The sequence below is a fragment of the Dichotomopilus funicola genome, assembly GCF_033296635.1.
Source record: "Dichotomopilus funicola strain CBS 141.50 unplaced genomic scaffold C8A04scaffold_15, whole genome shotgun sequence".
Classification (NCBI taxonomy): Eukaryota; Fungi; Ascomycota; class Sordariomycetes; order Sordariales; family Chaetomiaceae; genus Dichotomopilus; species Dichotomopilus funicola.
This window is the reverse complement of record NW_026944036.1, coordinates 115995-134144: the sequence shown is the minus strand read 5'-3', so window position 1 is coordinate 134144 and position 18150 is coordinate 115995. Positions and strand designations below refer to the sequence as shown.

The 18150-nt window shown below is 56.6% G+C and overlaps 3 protein-coding genes across 3 annotated transcripts; 2 read left to right on the top strand and 1 right to left on the bottom strand.

Moving 5' to 3' along the window:
- Positions 1–207: 207 nt before the first annotated feature.
- C8A04DRAFT_26717 (uncharacterized protein) lies at positions 208–6594 on the top strand (the record flags this gene model as incomplete). Its single annotated transcript, XM_062780020.1, has 12 exons — positions 208–608; positions 677–930; positions 987–1015; positions 1111–1666; positions 1728–1792; positions 1851–1997; positions 2071–2766; positions 2842–3956; positions 4023–4477; positions 4568–4853; positions 4919–5169; positions 5246–6594. 12 exons carry the CDS (start codon positions 208–210, stop codon positions 6592–6594), a joined length of 5604 nt encoding a protein of 1867 aa, XP_062638835.1.
- Positions 6595–8337: 1743 nt separating this feature from the next.
- C8A04DRAFT_26716 (cortical protein KAR9-domain-containing protein) lies at positions 8338–11835 on the bottom strand (the record flags this gene model as incomplete). Its single annotated transcript, XM_062780019.1, has 1 exon — positions 8338–11835. The coding sequence occupies one exon, from the start codon at positions 11833–11835 to the stop codon at positions 8338–8340; it is 3498 nt and encodes a 1165-aa protein (XP_062638834.1).
- Positions 11836–14688: 2853 nt separating this feature from the next.
- Positions 14689–16500, top strand: C8A04DRAFT_10623 (uncharacterized protein; the record flags this gene model as incomplete). The annotated part of the gene is made up of 1 exon (XM_062776653.1): positions 14689–16500. The coding sequence occupies one exon, from the start codon at positions 14689–14691 to the stop codon at positions 16498–16500; it is 1812 nt and encodes a 603-aa protein (XP_062638833.1).
- Positions 16501–18150: the final 1650 nt, after the last annotated feature.

Sequence of the window (18150 nt, the reverse complement as noted above, 5' to 3'; positions counted from 1 at the left end):
CGCTCCCTTACAACTCGACACATTCACTTCGACAGCTCCTTCAATTCATCTTCCAGTAGCAGTTTGAATCTTTCTTAGCCTACTTCTCAAAATTCTCGCCTTGTCCCGTTTACTTGTTTTCCATTCACATTCAATCAAGTCCGGTTGAAGGCCCCCTACCCCTCACCATTGTCAAATCGCCGTCCCCCCTCGAACCGCACCGAAGAGATGGCTCTCGACGCAGCCCCCGCACCGGCACTCCCCGTGCCCATCGCCGGCTTCGTCAAGTATCTTAACCAACACTCGGACACCCCGATCGGCGAACTTTTGGAGCCTTACCGCAAGCATGAGGCCCATGTTCGCCAGCTTTTCGCACAGGACCCGGGCAACGAGCTCCTCAAGGACCACCACGTCAATGTCCTGCCTCTGTTCACGGAGGACACGCCCAGCATCAAGATTAGGGCACGTAATTTGGCCGCCGAATCGGCCCAGGAGAAGTCCAAGTACATCATGCCCCTATCGGCCGCGGTCCGCCGCCCCAATGGATCCCCGGCCGTTGTCCCGAACTTGAAGGAGTTCCAGCGCAACTTCAGTGTCTTTTCAGAGTCGTCGCTGGCCGAGCTCGATTGGTGCGTAACCCAGTGTGTTGAGCAATGTGGGGAAATAATTGTGGCCGCTAATACCTGGGTTTCTTCAGGAGCAATGTGGTTGCGGCCGGGTCATCTGTCGTCAACACACTGCTCCCCGTCCCGGCCGAGTACAATTCGTCCAAGCGTGGTCTTCGGGAATTCTACCACCAGAAGTTCTCTCCTGCCTCCGATGTGGACCTGTTCTTGTATGGGCTCACGGAGAAAGAGGCTATCGAGAAGATCAAGAACATCGAGACCAAAGTTCGCGACTCGCTCTTGACCGAAACGACCGTCGTGAGGACGAAGCATGCCATCACCATCTGTGAGACCTTTTTAGCTCTTAAGTCTTCGTTTACATGGACTAACACCGTCGCTTAGGCAGCCAGTATCCCACCCGGCATATCCAGGTAAATTCAACGGTTTTCTTTTGTCTTATACCGTTTCTTTCCCCCTTTCCTCTACGTATCAAAAAGTATATCAGTCCAGTCACTGACGGTTTAAGATCGTGCTCCGAATTTACAAATCGGTTTCGGAAATCTTGACTGGTTTCGACATTGACTGCTCAGGGGCTGCGTACGATGGCAAGCAGGTCTACTGCACCCCTCGTGCACTGCAGTCGTACATAACGCAGATCAATCACATCGATCTCTCTCGCCGCAGCCCCTCATATGAGAACCGTCTATCAAAGTATAGCCATAGAGGCTTTGAAGTGTACTGGCCCGAATTTGACCGCTCGCGGATCGATCCGACTATTTTCGAACGGAGCTTCCAGCGAACACTGGGGCTCGCCCGGCTTTTGATCCTCGAGAGGCTCCCCACCCCAAGCGCGAGAGACACCTACCAGGACAAGCGCCGTGATGAGAGGGGCCGCCCTCCTATTAACCGCTACCACCGCCAGCTCCGAGCCCTGGCCGGTAATATCAAGGAAGGCCATGAGGATGAGGTGGCAGACTGGCTCACTGAGGACGAGGTTTCCAACTACCACACCTTCACCATTCCGTACGGCGAACGGTTCAACGCCAAGCGCATTGAAAAGCTCTGTTACACCAGGGACTTGTGTAGGTTGCTTGATGGGTCCGCCTTGAGAAGTCTAGAGACTAATAACGAGGGTTTATATAGTGCTCAACGCCGAATGGAACCAGCCCGATGACAGGGAGGTTTATCTTCATCGCCATCCAGCCTTCGTAAGCTAACTCTGACTCGGGCCAATCTGTCGTGATTTGGCGTGCTGACCATGTTTAGTTTGGTCGGGTCGAGGACGTCGTGAACGATTGCTGCGGATACTGCCCCGTTCCGGTTACCCCGGAAGAGAAGGAAGTCGCGGAAGCCGAAGAGAAGGATTTCGTTTCTGGCAAGATCTCGTTTATGCAGGACGACCCGGGAAGACAGGTATTTACTCTATCTGGCTTGTGCAATCCTCGATTCTTGAGCTGGGCAGTAAATCTGACTCTTCTGATAACAGGAAATCGGCTCATTCAACCCCCTGACCGATGATGACTGGACTGAAATGGCGTATGTCGGCAACACAGCACGGCTCTGCCAGGCCATTGTAGACGAGGACCTCGAGCACGTAACCGACTGGCTCGCTCAGGAGGGTGCCGATCCCAACACTCGGGACTACACTGGGCGAACTCCTCTTCACTTGGCGGCCATGAGCTCGACGCCCGCGATAGTCCGCGCGCTTGTTGACGCTGGAGCTCGCCTTATCGCTCGGCTCGCTGACGGTAGAACGGCGCTCCATCTCGCTGCAGCACGTGGCGACGCCGAGATTGTCAAGATCCTCCTGGACAAGAGTGCTGCTAATGAGGCTGAGCATGAAGAGAAAGAGGACCAGCGCCGTCGCGGGGAGAACGCGATGGATATTGATGACGATGGGACTCAGTTTAAAGAAGAAACAAAGGATGCAGACGAGGAGTCCGACGGAGAGCTCATCAACGGGTCGGACTCGGACGACGAAGACGGCCAGAGCATGGCTACCGGCTCCTTTGTCAAGCTTGGGAAGAAGGAGATCGAAGTGCTCGACGAGATTGCGCTTGAGAGTGAGGAGGAGGAGCCCGACTTCTACGATATCAACGTGGCTGCCTGGGACCGGCCGTGTTCGGCGTTGCACTTTGCCATCCTTACAGGCCACGTAGAGGTCGTGAAACTCTTGGTTCAGGTATGTCCGCTACGTGACTAACGCCCGCCGTGCGATGCTTGGTCCGAAACAGCCGGCTGACAACACGCAATATAGGAATACGGTGCCGATGTTCTCTTGCCCGTCAAATTCGGAAAGGACACGGGGCACGAGGCTATACTTACCCTCGTGCTAGCCCTCGCGCTTCCTGTGGAGAAGGCCCAGGAGATGGCGAAGACTCTCCTGAGTCTTGGGGCTACGTCCGTTCAAGCAGAGACGAATGGTATCACGGCCTTCCATCGATATGCTCAAGCTAATGCCCAATCCCTTCTCGAAACACTGTGGGAGTTGGACCCGGCTGGAACCAAGACGGCCATCAACCACATCGCCTTTTCCGCTTACGACGGCTGCGAGGCCCCGCTGCAAGCCGCCGCTGCACAGGGGAACCTGCCCTTGGTCGTGAAACTCCTCGAGCGCGGGGCCGCTCCGGAGATCGATTTCGAGGCTTGGATAAAGAGTGCGAAGCAGTCGCCGGTAGCGGAGAAGCAGCTGGGCACATTCGAGAGCAACCAGCTGCAGTACAAGCGGACGGTGGAGCAACCGCTCATCGTCGCCTTGCGGTCTTCGAACCCCGGGATTGCTGTTCCGCTCCTGGAGCGCGGCGCAAACCCGAACACGGTGACAACCCAGTCTCAGTACCATATGTCAAACTCGTGGAGCTCCTCTTTCACCGGCGAAACGGCTCTGGACGTTGTGGACGAGCGTCTCACAAGGCTTCGCGGCTATAAACCAGAGGGCTCCATCTCATCTCCTGAGCCCAGCCTGCCCGAGGGAATTGATACGTATCTGAATCAGTTTGAAGAGGGGACGTACGAGCATTGGATGGTGGCGAAGGAGATCGAGTCGCGCCGCAAGAGGTTCGAACGGGACCTGAGGCCTTGGAAAAAGTACCAGAACAAGAACACGCCAAAGGCAAACATTCCTGGGGTTGATGAGAAGCGCGAGGCCATCGCAAAATTCATCAAGAAGCTGGAAAGGGTGAAGGAGGCCTTGCTTTTCAAGGGAGCCAAGACCTTTGTGAAGGCGTATCCCGAATTCAAGAATCGCGCGCAGCCTCGAAGAGACTACCACCACAGCCCTTACCGGCCCATCGAACTTCCTTTCAAATTTGCGGTTTCCTTCCAGAACGTCAACGACGTGACTGATGCAAGGCGCAGCGCCTATCTCAGACTGTACGAAGCCCCCACACCCCTCTCTGCTGTTGTGCGAGCGGCCTAGCTTACTAACCATGTTTCAAGGTTCAACGCGGCCTTCCACGGCGACCTAGAAACGATCAAGACACTGACATTAGGTCCGTGGGATGACGCCAAAGAGGAGGCACCCCTCAAGATTGCCGTCCGCGACCAGAACAGTAACAACCCGTTCTCGCTCGCGTACGACCGCGGCCACCTCGAGGTTGCGAAGGCGGTCCTGGAGATTGCGCACGCGCAGTACGTCCCAGAGGAGAAGCCCAAGACGCGCTACCGGATGGAGGCCGACGAGGAGGCTTCGGATTACGATGAGGACGACGACGAGGACATGGATAGTGATGATGGTGGCCATGGTGATGATGATGATGATGATGCTCACCCGAGGATATATAGCCACATCGTCGATGAGCAGTACACGATCGAGAATGTTGGGCAGGTGTCAATGGTTGTCAACAGCCGTACCCTGCCGCTGGAGATGATCGAATGGACGGCCCCCCTGAGAAGTATGGCAACGTCTCTCTCTCTCTCTAGCCCTCTTGTTTATCGCACCCTCCACTGCCCCGTAAAATGGAGAGTACTAACCATGCGTTTAGAAGCCATCGAGGACAACGACATGGCGAAGCTGAAATTCTTGCTCGATATCTGCGAGTACTGGACCACGCGGAAGTCCGGCGAGAATCACCGGGGTTCTGGGTATTACTCTTTCCCCGAATACTGCTTCCGGATCGCGGTTGAACTCGGCCGTGTCGAACTCCTTGGGGAGATCATCAAGCGCACAGGGGCCGGTTTGCCCCTGGAACACCTGGTCAAAGACACCGGGATGGAGCTCAAAGTCAAGCCCGAGTACTATCAAGGGCTGACGGTCTACGGCAAGAAGCGGTACGTCTCCCCCGTTTGTTCTACCGGTTTCCTGAAAACTAACTTTGTATTCTTTGGGGCAAAAGGAACGACTGGGCTCAAGCCGGCCGAAGCGGGGCCCGACCCAGGGCGGTCGGTACCGCAACCTCCCCTCTTCTGCTCGGGGCGTTGGTTGGCCGGATCGAGGCGGTCGAGTGGTTCCTCAGCGATACCCCGTTAAGGCACTACCTCACCTTTGCCAAGTCCAAGGCGGCCCGTGACGATGAGAAGCTGAAGCATTTGGCCCGAGCCCCAGGTGGATTCGATGCGGCTATTTCCAAGTGGCTCGATGATCAGAGTAAGCAATCCCCAGAAGACTTAGTTGGATGGTTCAATGTGTGCGTGTGTGTGCACTGCTGACAGACACATCTCAGGTGAACTGGTTCTCCACGCCGCGGTTTCTGCCGCGCCGAGCAAGGAGTCTACCGAGTTGGTCGCCTACCTCGCCAAGACGCAGCCGGCTCTGCTCGAAGTCAAGTCGGCGCTCGGAGTCACGCCCCTCATGCTCGCCTACCGCCTGGGCCGACTGGACGCCGCCAGGGCCTTGGTTGATGCCGGCGCGGACCAGACCACCAAGGACTACGGACGGAACAACCTCTTCCATACCGCCTTACACCACGATCCGGGACTGAAGGAGCTGAAGGCCATGCTTGATCTGCTTGATCGGGGCGTCTTGGCGTCCATGGTCAAGGAGAGGACCAAGCTCGAGAAGGACGGTCGAACGCCGCTTCATCAGTACCTTGCCGATGCCGTGAGCCAGCGGATCAAGTCGCCGAACGAGGTGGTCCAGATGCTCAAGCTGTTCGCGGACATCTCCACGGAAACCACGCAGCAGGCCCTCCGAATGCTCGACGGCACCGGCGATACCCCGCTACATACCATTCTCAAGTCCGAGGTCGGCACTGCTGTCCTCCGCGCCATCCTCGATCTCGACCCGAGCCTCCTCAGCTACGAAAACGCCGTCGGCCGCACACCGGCCGAGATGGCCCACGACCGCTACCTCGCCGTCCGGGTCCGCGCCCAGCCCGGCGGGAAACAACATTACCACAACCCCGACCTCGTCTACGCTCCCCCGGAGAACTTCCTCGAGACGGCCAAGTGTGAGGAGGCCCGCGAGCACGAGGATGACACGGCCATCGCCCGCAACTGGCGGCTCTGCGCCGCGATCTTGGAGCACAGCGGCCAGCCTAAGCGCACGCTTGTGAGCCTCAACTCGGCTAACCTGGTCGCCAAGCGCCTCGGTGAACAGAGATCTGCTATTGGCGGGCGTTATGGTTTCACGCTTGGCAAGGAGGTGGAGGACGACGAGGATGCTGCCGATGCCGACGACACCAAGGACAGCAGTAGCGAGGCGTCCGCTCAGAAGGCTGTCACCACCGCTGCCACTGAAGCGGGCACCAAAACGAAGGCTGCTCGTCGTCGTCGCACGGATCTTGTGGATGGCAAGTGGTACTCGACTTTCGGAGCATGGGCCGCGACAAAGAAAGAGAAGAAGGAAAAGAAGAAGAATGGGAGTGAGAGCAGCGAGGAGAGCAGCGAGGAGGATGAAGAGGAGAAAGAGGAAGAGGAAGAGGTGGATGACGACTTGTTGCCGAAGTGTGAGGGGTGCGGCGAGCGTCATTATCCGCGGTGGTCGGCTGAGGGGGGGTATTTCGCTCGCAAGGTGGCGGCCGCGGAGGCTGGTGAGATGGAGGGTGATGAGGATGTGGAGATGACTCAGTGATGTGTTTTTGGATGGGATTTGGATGTGATCTATGATGGGTTTGTTCATCTTGGCTGTTTTGGACATTGATGGATGATTATGTGTTTGGGATTTAGGGGTAACATATGGAAATGATTGAGTGCGCCGTATTCAGTCTTTTAGTGCATTTGAATTGGACTCTCGCAATTGTTATGTCTGTTCATACTCGCGTTATAGCCCCGACGTTAATCAAGATCATGAATATGTGACACCAAACTTGTTTGCACTTGAAATCAACCACTCATACATCAATATCAACAAACCTGATCTCATCACAGCAACTGCTCACCCCAAAAAAGCCAATTTAATTCTGGGACACATACAACAAACTGGATATGTCGCACGAAGCCCGTCCGTCTACTCTAGAAAGCATTCATGAAATAATATTAGCCAACTCAATCTTACCATAGCAACCACTTACTATGAACACGCCGCTTAAACTACGCAATACACACAACATATGTTACATACACTACATAATTCACACGAAAGAATAAACGAATGAGCACAACGACGAATTAATCAACCCATCAACATCCTCATCTCACCAACCCATGCATAGAAGTATCACCAGAGAGCCCAGAGTTCAGAGTTCAGAGTTACTACCTACGTACCACCTCGTACACACCCCCCCCTTAATCCCTAATCCTAATTCCATTGACGCCAGTCCCAATATCCCGCCCATCCCGCCCTAAATCAACGATTGTACCCGTCCAACCCCCCTGAAAAATAAAAGAATATCTACAAACGAAGGCGGTAAGGAAGGAAGGACACCTTTCCTTTTTTTAGTGAGTAGTCCCCCTTTTCGTCTTGTTTGGCCCAGCCAATTCCTATCTCAATCCCAATCAAGCGAAGGCCCCGTACTTTCCCTTTCCCCTTCCCTTTCCTTGCCTTGCAGTCCACTACCCTGTAATAACGACCGGCGGGTGGTATGGTACGTATGGTATGTATGGTACAAGCCATGGGAGGAGAAATAGAGAGAAGAAACATGGGGTCAAGATGTCGAGTCGAATATGGAACAATGGAATGGAAGGTCGAAATGGAGATGAGTTGGAAAACTAGAAACCTAGAAGCCAGAAGAGTATGCGAAGCAAGAAGAACAGAACAACAAAACAGAACAGAACAGAACAGCAACTGGGGGTATTTTGCGGGTATAAAAGAGCTGGAAGAAGAAATCTTAAACGCAGTCAAAAAAGAGGGAGAGAGAAACGCCAGAGATAGAGAGAACAACGAAGGATGAGTAGACCCAAGTCTAGGAACCAGGACTTAGGACTCAGGAACAGAACCAGGAATCGAAGATGAAACGGAGAAGAAGAAAAGTAATAAAAAGGAGGGAATCAACCCCCAGCCTCATCATCTCGGACCCCCAACCGTCCCATTGCGTTCCCTTGCGTTGCGTTCCGTTGTGTGATGTCCCATCGCGGTGCATCACAACATCGCCGTCGTGATCAGATCGGACCCCAGATAACGCCGTCAAAAAGCGTCGCCATTAAAAACAACGCCAGTTGACCAGAGAGACCTAATATCCTTCCCTTTTTTTCGTTCCTTTGCTTCTCCTGGCTTTCCTTTCCTGTCCTCGATCCACGATCCATATCACCGGAACACCAACTCCTAGCATGAATAGCAAATCAAAACGACCCCGTGAGACTGCCGTGCCATACCAGGTACCCATGCCATCCCCTCACTTCCTCTTTCACCCACACCTCCAATATAATTCCGCATCACTCACCCCCTCCACCGCGGCCTCAAATCCCTCGGTTTCTCCCCCCCAACAGCCGAACTACTACTCCCCTTACGCATCGCAAACCTCGCGCCCGCCACCGCCTGCGGACTCTCCCGTCCCGTAATCACTCCATTCCCATTCCCACTCCCACTTCCAGGCGAAACCTTACTCGAAGACCTAGAAGGCGTAACAGCCGCCGTACTCCCCCTCGGATGCGGCAAAAGACTACTCCGTCTCCCCGTAGCCATGGAACTCGCCGGGCGACGGGGGATTGCGCCATGACCCACTGATGTAGAAGAAGTGGCTGGGGTGATAGATTCAACCGACTCCAGCCCCGGGGGCTGCAACGAAGCGCGCCGGCTGGCAATAGTCGACGCCGTAGCGGACGACGACTGGGAAGGCGCCAGACGCGGACGAGACGAGGCACGACTGGACGGGCGAGCGCCGGGGGAACCGAGGCGGTCGCGGAAGGACATGAGCGGGGATGATGATGACGAAGCATGAGGAGGTCGGGACGGGGTCGGAGAGCCTTCGGGAATGGGGGAGGTGGATGTTTGGCGGGAGAGCGGGGTGCGTAGGGTGGGGAGTTTGGAGCCTGAGGAGCGGGTGGCGGGCGTGACGGGGGAGCGTTTAGCGTAGGGGCTCGGGGTGGTGAGGGATAAGGGTTTGAAGTTGTGGCCGGTGTCGATGTCGGTTGTGTTGGTGGAGGCGTTCCATTTGGGGCGGGTTGCGAGGGAGGAGGAGGGTCGGGGCAGTCGGTGGGCTGCGGTGGGTGTGGCTGAGCCATCGCGGGTGGTGTTGGGGACGGATAAGGTGGATGTTCGCGCGGCGACGGGCTTGCGGGTGACTTGGCTTTTTGGGGTAGGGAGGGAGGATTGGCGGCGGCTGGATGGGGTGGGGAAGTGGCCGAGGGAGCTGGATGATCGCTGTTTTGGGGCCTGGAGGTGCGTTGAGCTGCTGAGTCCCATGGACGACATGATGACGGACGAGGGCGGGGAGCTTTGCGGGGTCTCGTGGCCGCTCGCGAGGGTTGACATGTCGTTGGAGACCATGCTGGACACGGAATCCCGCAACTGCTGTTCCTTCCTGTCGGCCTGGAGTTCCTCAACAGCGACATCCATCTCGGCCATAGCCGCCTTCAGCTCCTCCCACTTGGCCTGCATCTCGGCGTGCAACCGCAAGATCTCGCCGTTGACAGTCAGCCGGTCCTTGACGCCCTTGTCGATGATGGACAGGACGCGCTCGATGGCCGGGCCGTAGTGCGTCTTCTTGGCCTCGTAGTTCTCCAGCTTCTTGCTCATCACGGGCTGGTTCGTCAGGTGCACGCCCGTGTCGATGGCCTCGCGCAGCTTCGCCACGCTCCGCTCGACCGACTCGTGCATCTTCTGCGCCTGGCGGCCCGCCCCGCGGAACACCAGCACCCAGCGGTCCTCGCCGAGCTCCTTGCGCAGCGACTCGGCGTCCTTCTCCAGCTTGCTGTAGTTTGAGTCAAGCTCCGATCGACGCATCTCTAGCTCCTCACACGCCGTCGGGAAGATGCTGTCGGCCCGGTTCTCAAACACGGAGAGCCGCATGGGCAAAAAGTCCAGCGAAGCCCGGAGCGGCTGCATCCTCGCAAACAACGCAAGCAAGCTCGAGTCGTCCTGGGAAATCCCCATCGGGGTCGTGGCTGTTGGCGACGGCGACGTCGGGCTAGCAGGGAACACGGGCATGCTAAACCGGTTGTTCGATGGCTGTAGTCGGACCGAGGCGCGCGGCGTGTCCTCAACGATTGTCTCGAGGTCACCAATATCCATGCCATCACCAGTAGGCACAGTCAGGATGGACTTGTGCCGGCGCTCCTCCATCTCAAAGACCAGCCTGGTCAGCTCGTCCATCTCGTTCTGGATGTCGCCGAGTACCATGTTCCACAACTCTTCCCATTCCATGGCGATCTCAACCTGGGCTTTGACGCTTTGCAGCGTCTTGCGCATCCCGGTCCACTCCTCGAGGATAGCCTCCATCTGCTCGACCGCTCGCCGGAGGTTCTCGCCCGAGACGTATGCTATATCTTCCCGGCACTGCAGGTCCTCGATGGCGCCGACGTAGACCTTGATGAGCTCCTCGAAGCGGATGATGGCGTTTTCGACTTCCTCGACGCCCTCGCGGCCACCCGCCGCGGCCCATTCGACGTCGTCATCGCTCTCGAGGCCCCCGATCACTTCGGACGCCTTGGAGATCCACCCGCGGATCTGGTCGGCGGCCCCTATCAGCGCTGTCGTCGCAGCCTGGGCAGTCGGGATCGCGGAGACTTTGTTGGAGAGGGAATCAGCGTCGGGAAGTTGCAGGGACGTCAGCTGTGCGAGCTGGTTCGCGAACGACGCCCGCGATAAGGTGTAGATCGATCCTGCCCGTTGCAGGCCGAGGGGGTTAAAAGGAATGCTGTCAGGGTTGAACGAGTCGCGCGCGGTGGGTGTGCTAGGATTGGTAGGATTTGTGAGGCGCCGTGTGAGCGGCGGCGTATCTTTGGGTAGAGGTGGTGGTGGTATCTCGGGCGTGAGCGGTGGTGCTTGGGGCGGGCGAGTGTCCCGCGCGATATGCTCGTGGCGCGTCCCGGGCTGCGCCTTGACGCCATTCCCATTCGTGTGGTCCGGCAGGCGGTACTTGTGTGTGTCCATCTCGAGTGGCTCTGTGGCGGTAATCTCGGGGAGGAGGTCGGGCTTCGGCACGGTGACGACTACTTCGGGCGATGGCCCAGGTATGGGCGCGGGCTCGTCCGGTTCCGTCCTGGTCTGTGACCTGTCTGACCTGTCCGATCGCAGGCTCGACAGCGACGGGATGCGGGCGATGGCACCCTTCCACGGGCGGCCCCGCCGCTCGACGACGGTATGCGCGGACCCCGCGAGATGGTCTTGGTCGAGTCGCCTCAGCGCTTCTTCTGGGAGCCGGCCGGGTTCGAGGTGGATCGTGGGTGGTGGTGGGCTCGTCTTGCGCGACCCAAACCCGAGAGCTTTTAATCGCGCTGCGAGGCCGGGCGAAGGCTTGCGAACGCGATGGGCGGGGTTTGAACTGGTGAGACTCTCGGCGGATATTTGTTTGTGTAGTCGTGGGAAGTTGTGCAGCTGTTGCTGTTGCTGGTATTGTTGAAGTTGCGAATCTGGCCGATGCTGTTGCTGTCCCGAAGGAGAGCTATTTGGGCGGCCGCCAATGTGGATGTGGGCTGTGTCGGCATGCGCGTCCTGTCGTTGCTGTTGCTGCTGTTGCTGCGGTGGATGCGATTGTTGCGATTCAAAGTCGCCGAGACGAACCAATTCGTGGGGCACGTCGGAAAAGGTCAGCACGACCGTGGTACTGCTCGTATCGTGGTCGCCGGCATCCTTGGGCTGTCGGTTCTCAACTGCTGCGCTGCTGCTCTCGTCGGTGTCCGCGATAACAACGAGGGGATCCTGTTGATCAGCGCGAGTCTCCTGGTCGTCGCCACCACTGCCAGGAGCAGCGGGACCAGCAGCAAGCGAGGACATTTAGTGGCTCTCTTTTTTTTTGGCTGCTGTCTTGCACTTTTCGGCTGCAGCGAAGCATGCAGCAGCGCCTGTTGGTGGAATGCTGCAACCTGGAAGCGACTTGCAGCGAACTTTGCTCGAAACAGCCGCCGGGTTGCAGGTGGAACTGGCCAACCTGAGCTCCCCGTCTTCTTCCCCCGGGGCTTCCAGTTCGGGTGCTCCTCCCCCAGTGGTTCGGTTGCCCGTGGGCCGGAGCTCCTCACTTCCAGTGCTCCCCAGTGGCCTGTGTTCGAGTGGGTTTGCTGCAGTGGGCCAAAAGCCCCATAAATCCAGGCAGGGCCTTTCGCTCGCTGCACGCCCGACTGGCTGCTCGGCGGTTCTGATCGGCTGCTTTCTTAGGCTCCAATGGTCTCAGGGATGGAAATGGATGTTCGGTGCTGCAGTCAATGAGTGGCTGCTGCAAGGACATGAGGAAACCTGGAATCGGGGATTTGGGGGATTGGAGGTCGGGGATTGGGAATTGGAAGGCGAGAAATCCTGCTGTTTGTGCCAGCCACCAACAGTTTGCAGTGTGTTCAAGGAACCGAAATGAGGCCAAGCACGATGGGAGAGGAAATCAAGACGGAAAGAAATGGCTCGTCGAGGGAAGTGAGGATGGGCAGGAGATTTGTGTGACGGGATCGATGGGTTGGGCAGAAAAATCACACAAGGCGGGCTGAGTGAGGCCGGGGCCTGGTCCGTCCCAAGCTTTCTTCCACTGCAGATTGTCTGCAATGACCCTCGTCAAATCCCAGAGCAGCCAGCCTCTGCGCCGTTCATGTGACGCAGGCCTAATTTTCTGAAAGAGAAATGGGCGAGAACGAAGCACCCAGAATGCACGAGGTGTATGTGAAACCCAATCGCCGTTGGACGAGCTGTGAGTTGCTGTGTAATACGTGCCGGAAGCTTGCATTTACGCAGGAAAGCTGCTCCCGCATGTCTCGGTCATGGACAGTATTTTTTTTTTTACTCGCCGTCGCCCTGTGTCATGATGACCTACTATGTACTATGGCTCGACCAGGAAGCTCGCTCTTCCCCTTCCAGATAGGAGACCAGCTTGAGGCGCTTTGTGACAGGGCCACCATGGCCGATGATATCAAACCCCAATCCCGATTTCCAAATCGCTGGGCCGTGCCCGCGTTTCCCGTCCATCGGGAGCGCTGCTGACAGGGGGAGGAATCGCACCCAACTGACGGTTTCCGTGCCGGATGCCAGACGGCAGTTGGTCAGCTATGACAGGGATCTTGCCCATGGGCAGAAGCGACTGGTGGTTGTGGGCTTTCATTGTCTTTTGGATATGTCATGCTGCAGACAGCTTTTCAACAACACCTTAGCATGCAAGACGGTAGCTCCTCGTTTAAAAAAGACTTGGTGAGACATGAACGCTGCCCGGCTAGGTGGGGGTCGATGTGTTAAAAAAAGAAAAGACACGACATTGCACAGGAAAGGGAAAATTTCCCAGAGACATGGCACAAACCCCTATTTCCGCTTAGGCAGATTGGTTGTGACGGAAATAAACCAACGCGAAGAGGAAACGTTGTCTTTTCAAAATCGGATTCCTCAGAGTCCCCGGACTGCACGAAGAGGCAAGATCCTGCAAAATCTCGGTAGCATGCAACACGGGATGCGGCGGACGTGCCTTCCCGACGGAACCCAGCATTGCCGCATTGCAGGTTTCTTGCTTCATAAACCTCACCCGCTCGGAACATCATGTTGCGGATGAAGTGCGGTTCAAGCGGCCGAATCTTCCCCAGCACTCCAATGTTGCAGTACGATGTGACTTGCGTGTAATGACAGCAGGGGTAGCAAGTGTCTCGGGCCAATCACCAACGTTCAGTGACGGAAGCTCTCGTCAACTTCAACGGCAGGCACGGAAAGACACACCCCTAGCTTGCATTGGGCTTGTCCCTCGGCTGTTGACACCTGGCGCCCGTTGCATATTGAGCGTTGGGCTGCTGGTCCCTTTTCAGTTGGCCGCCTGGTTTCATGTCCAATATTTCGTACATCGCTGACCTCCCGGTTGCCAGAGCGGGCTTGCCCTGCTCTGTCCATGAAGGTTGAGATCGGAGATCGTGGATCGTTGAATCGTCAGAGCCACGAGACAACCCCAATGTGACAGGCATCATTCCTTTTTCCGTGCGGCCTCTCCGGATTTCGCCAGGGAGCTCCCCTCAAGAGATTGGCCTGTAACGGCCCCACTCCTACCGCGACGGGCAAGCCGTTGCTTCAACGCGTCCACTTCGTTGGTGCCCCACAAGCGGGCCTTCGCGCGTCGACCCGGAGGGGCATTCTGGAACCTTGGAGCCCATTTGCGCACGCGCCAACTCCACCCTGAAACCCCTGGCCGAGCCCATTCTTTCAGTGCATCAGTCCCCGGAAAGTGCTGAAAGTGTCCCGAACCCCCCATCCGTCTCAGCACCAATTCTCCCGCCTGAAGCCACGCGATCCGGTCTCCTTTTTTTCTCACCAAACCACAACACACTCTCTCTTGCACGCCATACATTCGTTCCTTTGAATCTGGCTTTGGCCGCCGCTGAAAACAACGATCCTCCGTTTTGCGTTTTTAACCAGTGCACCTTTCGTTGGTCCCTGGGCCGATCTCGAAAGTAGACCCCCGAAGAGAACCACACAGCAAGGTCTTGTCCCTCGCCGTTTCGGCCAGCTCTCGTCTCGACTGCGACACGGCAGGTTACCGCGGTTCCGGCACTCCGTTTTGTTTACTTTTGCCGGCTGCTTCAGATCTCAACCCAAGGGAAACCCAACCGTAGAAAGTTCCGCTACGTTCGAGTAAACAACGACCCGACCTGAGGTTGCAACGCACACCCATCGCCAAAAATGGCCGCATCGTCCAACCCCGCTCTCTCGCGAGAAGGTTCCCCAGCCCCTGGCTCGCGGCCGCGGGCAGCTCTAGGAGGAGCCCGATCCGAGATGGCCCGCTGCTTCTCAACCGGGTCGACTGTTTCCCACGGCTCGGCCACTACCGACGCCTCTTTCTTCCGAGACTCGCTGGGCAGTGACGCCTCGGCCTTTTCCCGAAGCTCCTCGGCAAGCTACCGGCTCTCCGACATCAGCATCAACAGTGACCCGTTACGACCCCGCGACTCGACATGCAGCGCACCAGATACACCGAGCACACCGAGGGGGAGGAGTCCAAGCCGCAGGCGGGGTTACATGAGGCCACAAGGTACCGATTTCGCCGCGAGCGCCCGGGCCCGGGAGAGTGTGCTCAGCCTGGGTAGCATTACACATCTGCAGTACTACTTTGCCCGTACTGGCTTGCTGGATGGCAAGGGAGGACGGTTAGCACGGAAACGGGGGGACAAGGCACACACCCTCGACCTGTCATCACTCGACCCGAGCATGTTCCTGACTCCCAAGCCGGGCAGCCAAGACCACGACTCGAGCTACGCATCCATGGGGAGCAGCCCGGATCTGGTAGCACACACCGGGTTTGCTAGTATGATGGCGGCCGGTGGTGGTTCCATGGTGGAGTCGCCCATCGAAGAATACCACAACCCGGATCAGCAAGACGAAGACTACTTCTCGGACGAGCTGGAAATCGACCCCAACATGCCACCGCCCACAACCAGCACCTACAACCACCGCGTGAAGCCAGTGCCAAAGCCACCGACAATTGCCGAGTTGAGGGCTGAACTGACCAGCTCGCTGGACGTGGCTGAGCAGACGTTACGCGAGGCCATGAACTCCAAGGCACCTCCCAACTTTGCCATCCACATCGATTCCCCAGATACCCAGCCCCAAGACGGGCGCCGGCCTTCGATTCCTTCCGCCGGATGGTACGAGATTCAGGGTATGAACATTCTCGACGTGATGACGCTAGCCATCCGTGCGGCCAAGATCTACTACACCTCCCACGACCGTCCCGACCGTCTCGATGCCATCAAGTCGGAGAAGGTGATCAGGGGCGAGCTGCTATCCGTCATGGAAGTGCTCAAGCGCATGGCTACCCGGGGCTTCTCCGGCGGCATGCGGGAGGACGAGTTCCGCACCATGGACGGCTGGATCGCCGGTCTGCGCGCCATGCTCAAGTCCGAGGACGCAATCGAGGCCAAGGAAGTCGCTGAGCGGTCCTCATGGGCGTGGCTCAACCCCGAAGGCTGGGAGGGTCGCGAATACGAGCGCGAGGAGGCCTTCATGCGCTCCATGCTCAAAGGCCCCGACCCAATCGAGAACATGCCCGTGATCCCACAATGGAAGCCCATCGACCGCACCAAACCCCTCGAGTCGCAAACCCTGCCCACGCCCTTCCTCGCCTCGCTCTCCAACGGCCAGCGCCTGGTCCAGCTGCACAACTGCGCTGTGCGCAAGTCCCGCCGTCGCTTCGGCGCCATCCCGACCTTCTACGCCAACACCGAGAAACCGTACCGCGCCGCCGACAACCTGCGCTACTGGCTGAAAGCGGCCGAGCTACGCTGGGAGGTACTGCTCAAGGCCGATCCGCTCGGCCTGCAGTACAACAACGGGCCGGAACTGTGGGCCCAGTTCGAAGACGCCGTGCTGCAGTGGTGCCAGAAGGTGCGCGAGGAGATCACCACGGAGCTTTTGCAGCCTGAGCCGACGACGCCCACGTCTGCTACGACGCCCACCATTGCTGCGGCTGTGCCTACTCGGACTGCCACGGTATAATTAGTGCCTGCCTGGGGGGGTGCGCTAAGATGGACAGGACAGCCCGTGGTTCTTCATTCATGACCGGAAAGATGTTACGATTACTCGGCTGGCTGGGTCCTCCAGCCGATGCTCGACCGATTTATTTTGCCTCTATTTTTTTTCTTGAGTGGTCGAGCTTCACTTCACTTCACTTTTTTGTGGCCTTGTTGCCTACCTACACTTTTTGCTTTGCGCGCTTCAGGCCGCCTTTCTTCTATTCGCGATTGCTTCACACAACAAGCATAGCCTAGCATTTCCACAATAAGCGTGAACATCATATGGAGGACATTTCAGTTGTACACCAATCTACACCACCTCCTTGTTTGCGGTTCTTTATAGCTTTTCGCATTTTCACCTCTTATTACATCACATTCCCCTTCTTCTTCTCGGACAACCCGATTTTTACCCTTCAAACCCAGGCCCAATGCACAGTACATACCGGCAAATCAACAGCCGAACCAAGCTGTTCCTCATCTGTGTTGTCGCGTTGGACCTGTGTGTTCTACACCCACTTGTCGTTACCATATCCCGCCTAACAAGGCAAAGCGACACACTGGGTTTCATACCATATTCCTTTTTATTACCCATACACGTTTTGATCCATATTTCTATTTCTGGTTGGTAATCTCTAAACTTTTGGGACAAAGGGGAGGTTTAATGCGGAATAGGGTTAGGGACGGTGGTCAGGTCAACTAGGGGTTAGGCAGGCTGGTATTGGATTGGAATAACTAGGTGGGATAGGCTCGGTCGGGATAAGATAAAACAAAGCAAAGCGGGGTGGGAAAGGCAACTGAGAATGGAGAATGGGAAAATTATTGGATTTAGGGTTGGGGTAAGGGAAGTGAGCAACAAAACAAAGGGGTCAGTCAGCCAGCCAGCCTATTAGGACTGGAAACCTGTTGGGGTGAGAGAGAGAAGGGAAGATGCTGAGCAAAGAATGCAGTTCTTCTTCTCCTGCTCCCTGGATCTCTCTTCCTTACTTGCACCCCTTTGTGGACATGGAGGATCAAGAGAGAGAGGCCAGGTGGCTGCTTCTTTATTTACATACCCCATACATACCCTGAGCACACACAAATGATGTGTATAAATTGTTGGCTATAAGAAAGAAACACATAAATATACAAACACACTCAAAGCACTGCAAATGAGACTCACCAGCCAAACCTGTCTTTTCAGTGCGCCCCCTACATCCATGTGCACCTACCATTCTTAGTCTGCTTTACGGTTCTCGTCAGGTATATACGGTCACGATGCAAAACCTGTCGCGCGCACCTTCCAAGGTTTGATCATGTCGTTGTATTTGCCTGCCATGCTTGTCTGTCTACCACCTACTCGCCGGTTGCTCTGTCTCCTTTCTAGAACTAAAAGAACGGCTAAAGATAAGGCCGTAAGAAAAACACATCACTCAGCCCCCGCCTTTCTTCTCTAGTGAGCGGGTATCTTTCGATTACGAACACAGCTCAACCCCAGCTGCAACAATGTCATATCTCGAATGTCCTTGCAGGATCCTCACTCCTTTCTGGTTTACCAACTTACCTACTTGTCTGCTTGTCTGCTTGCCCGTTTACCTACCTGAACCAACCGAGAGCACACGCGCAGACTACCGAAAAAAATGAGGGGGAATTGAAA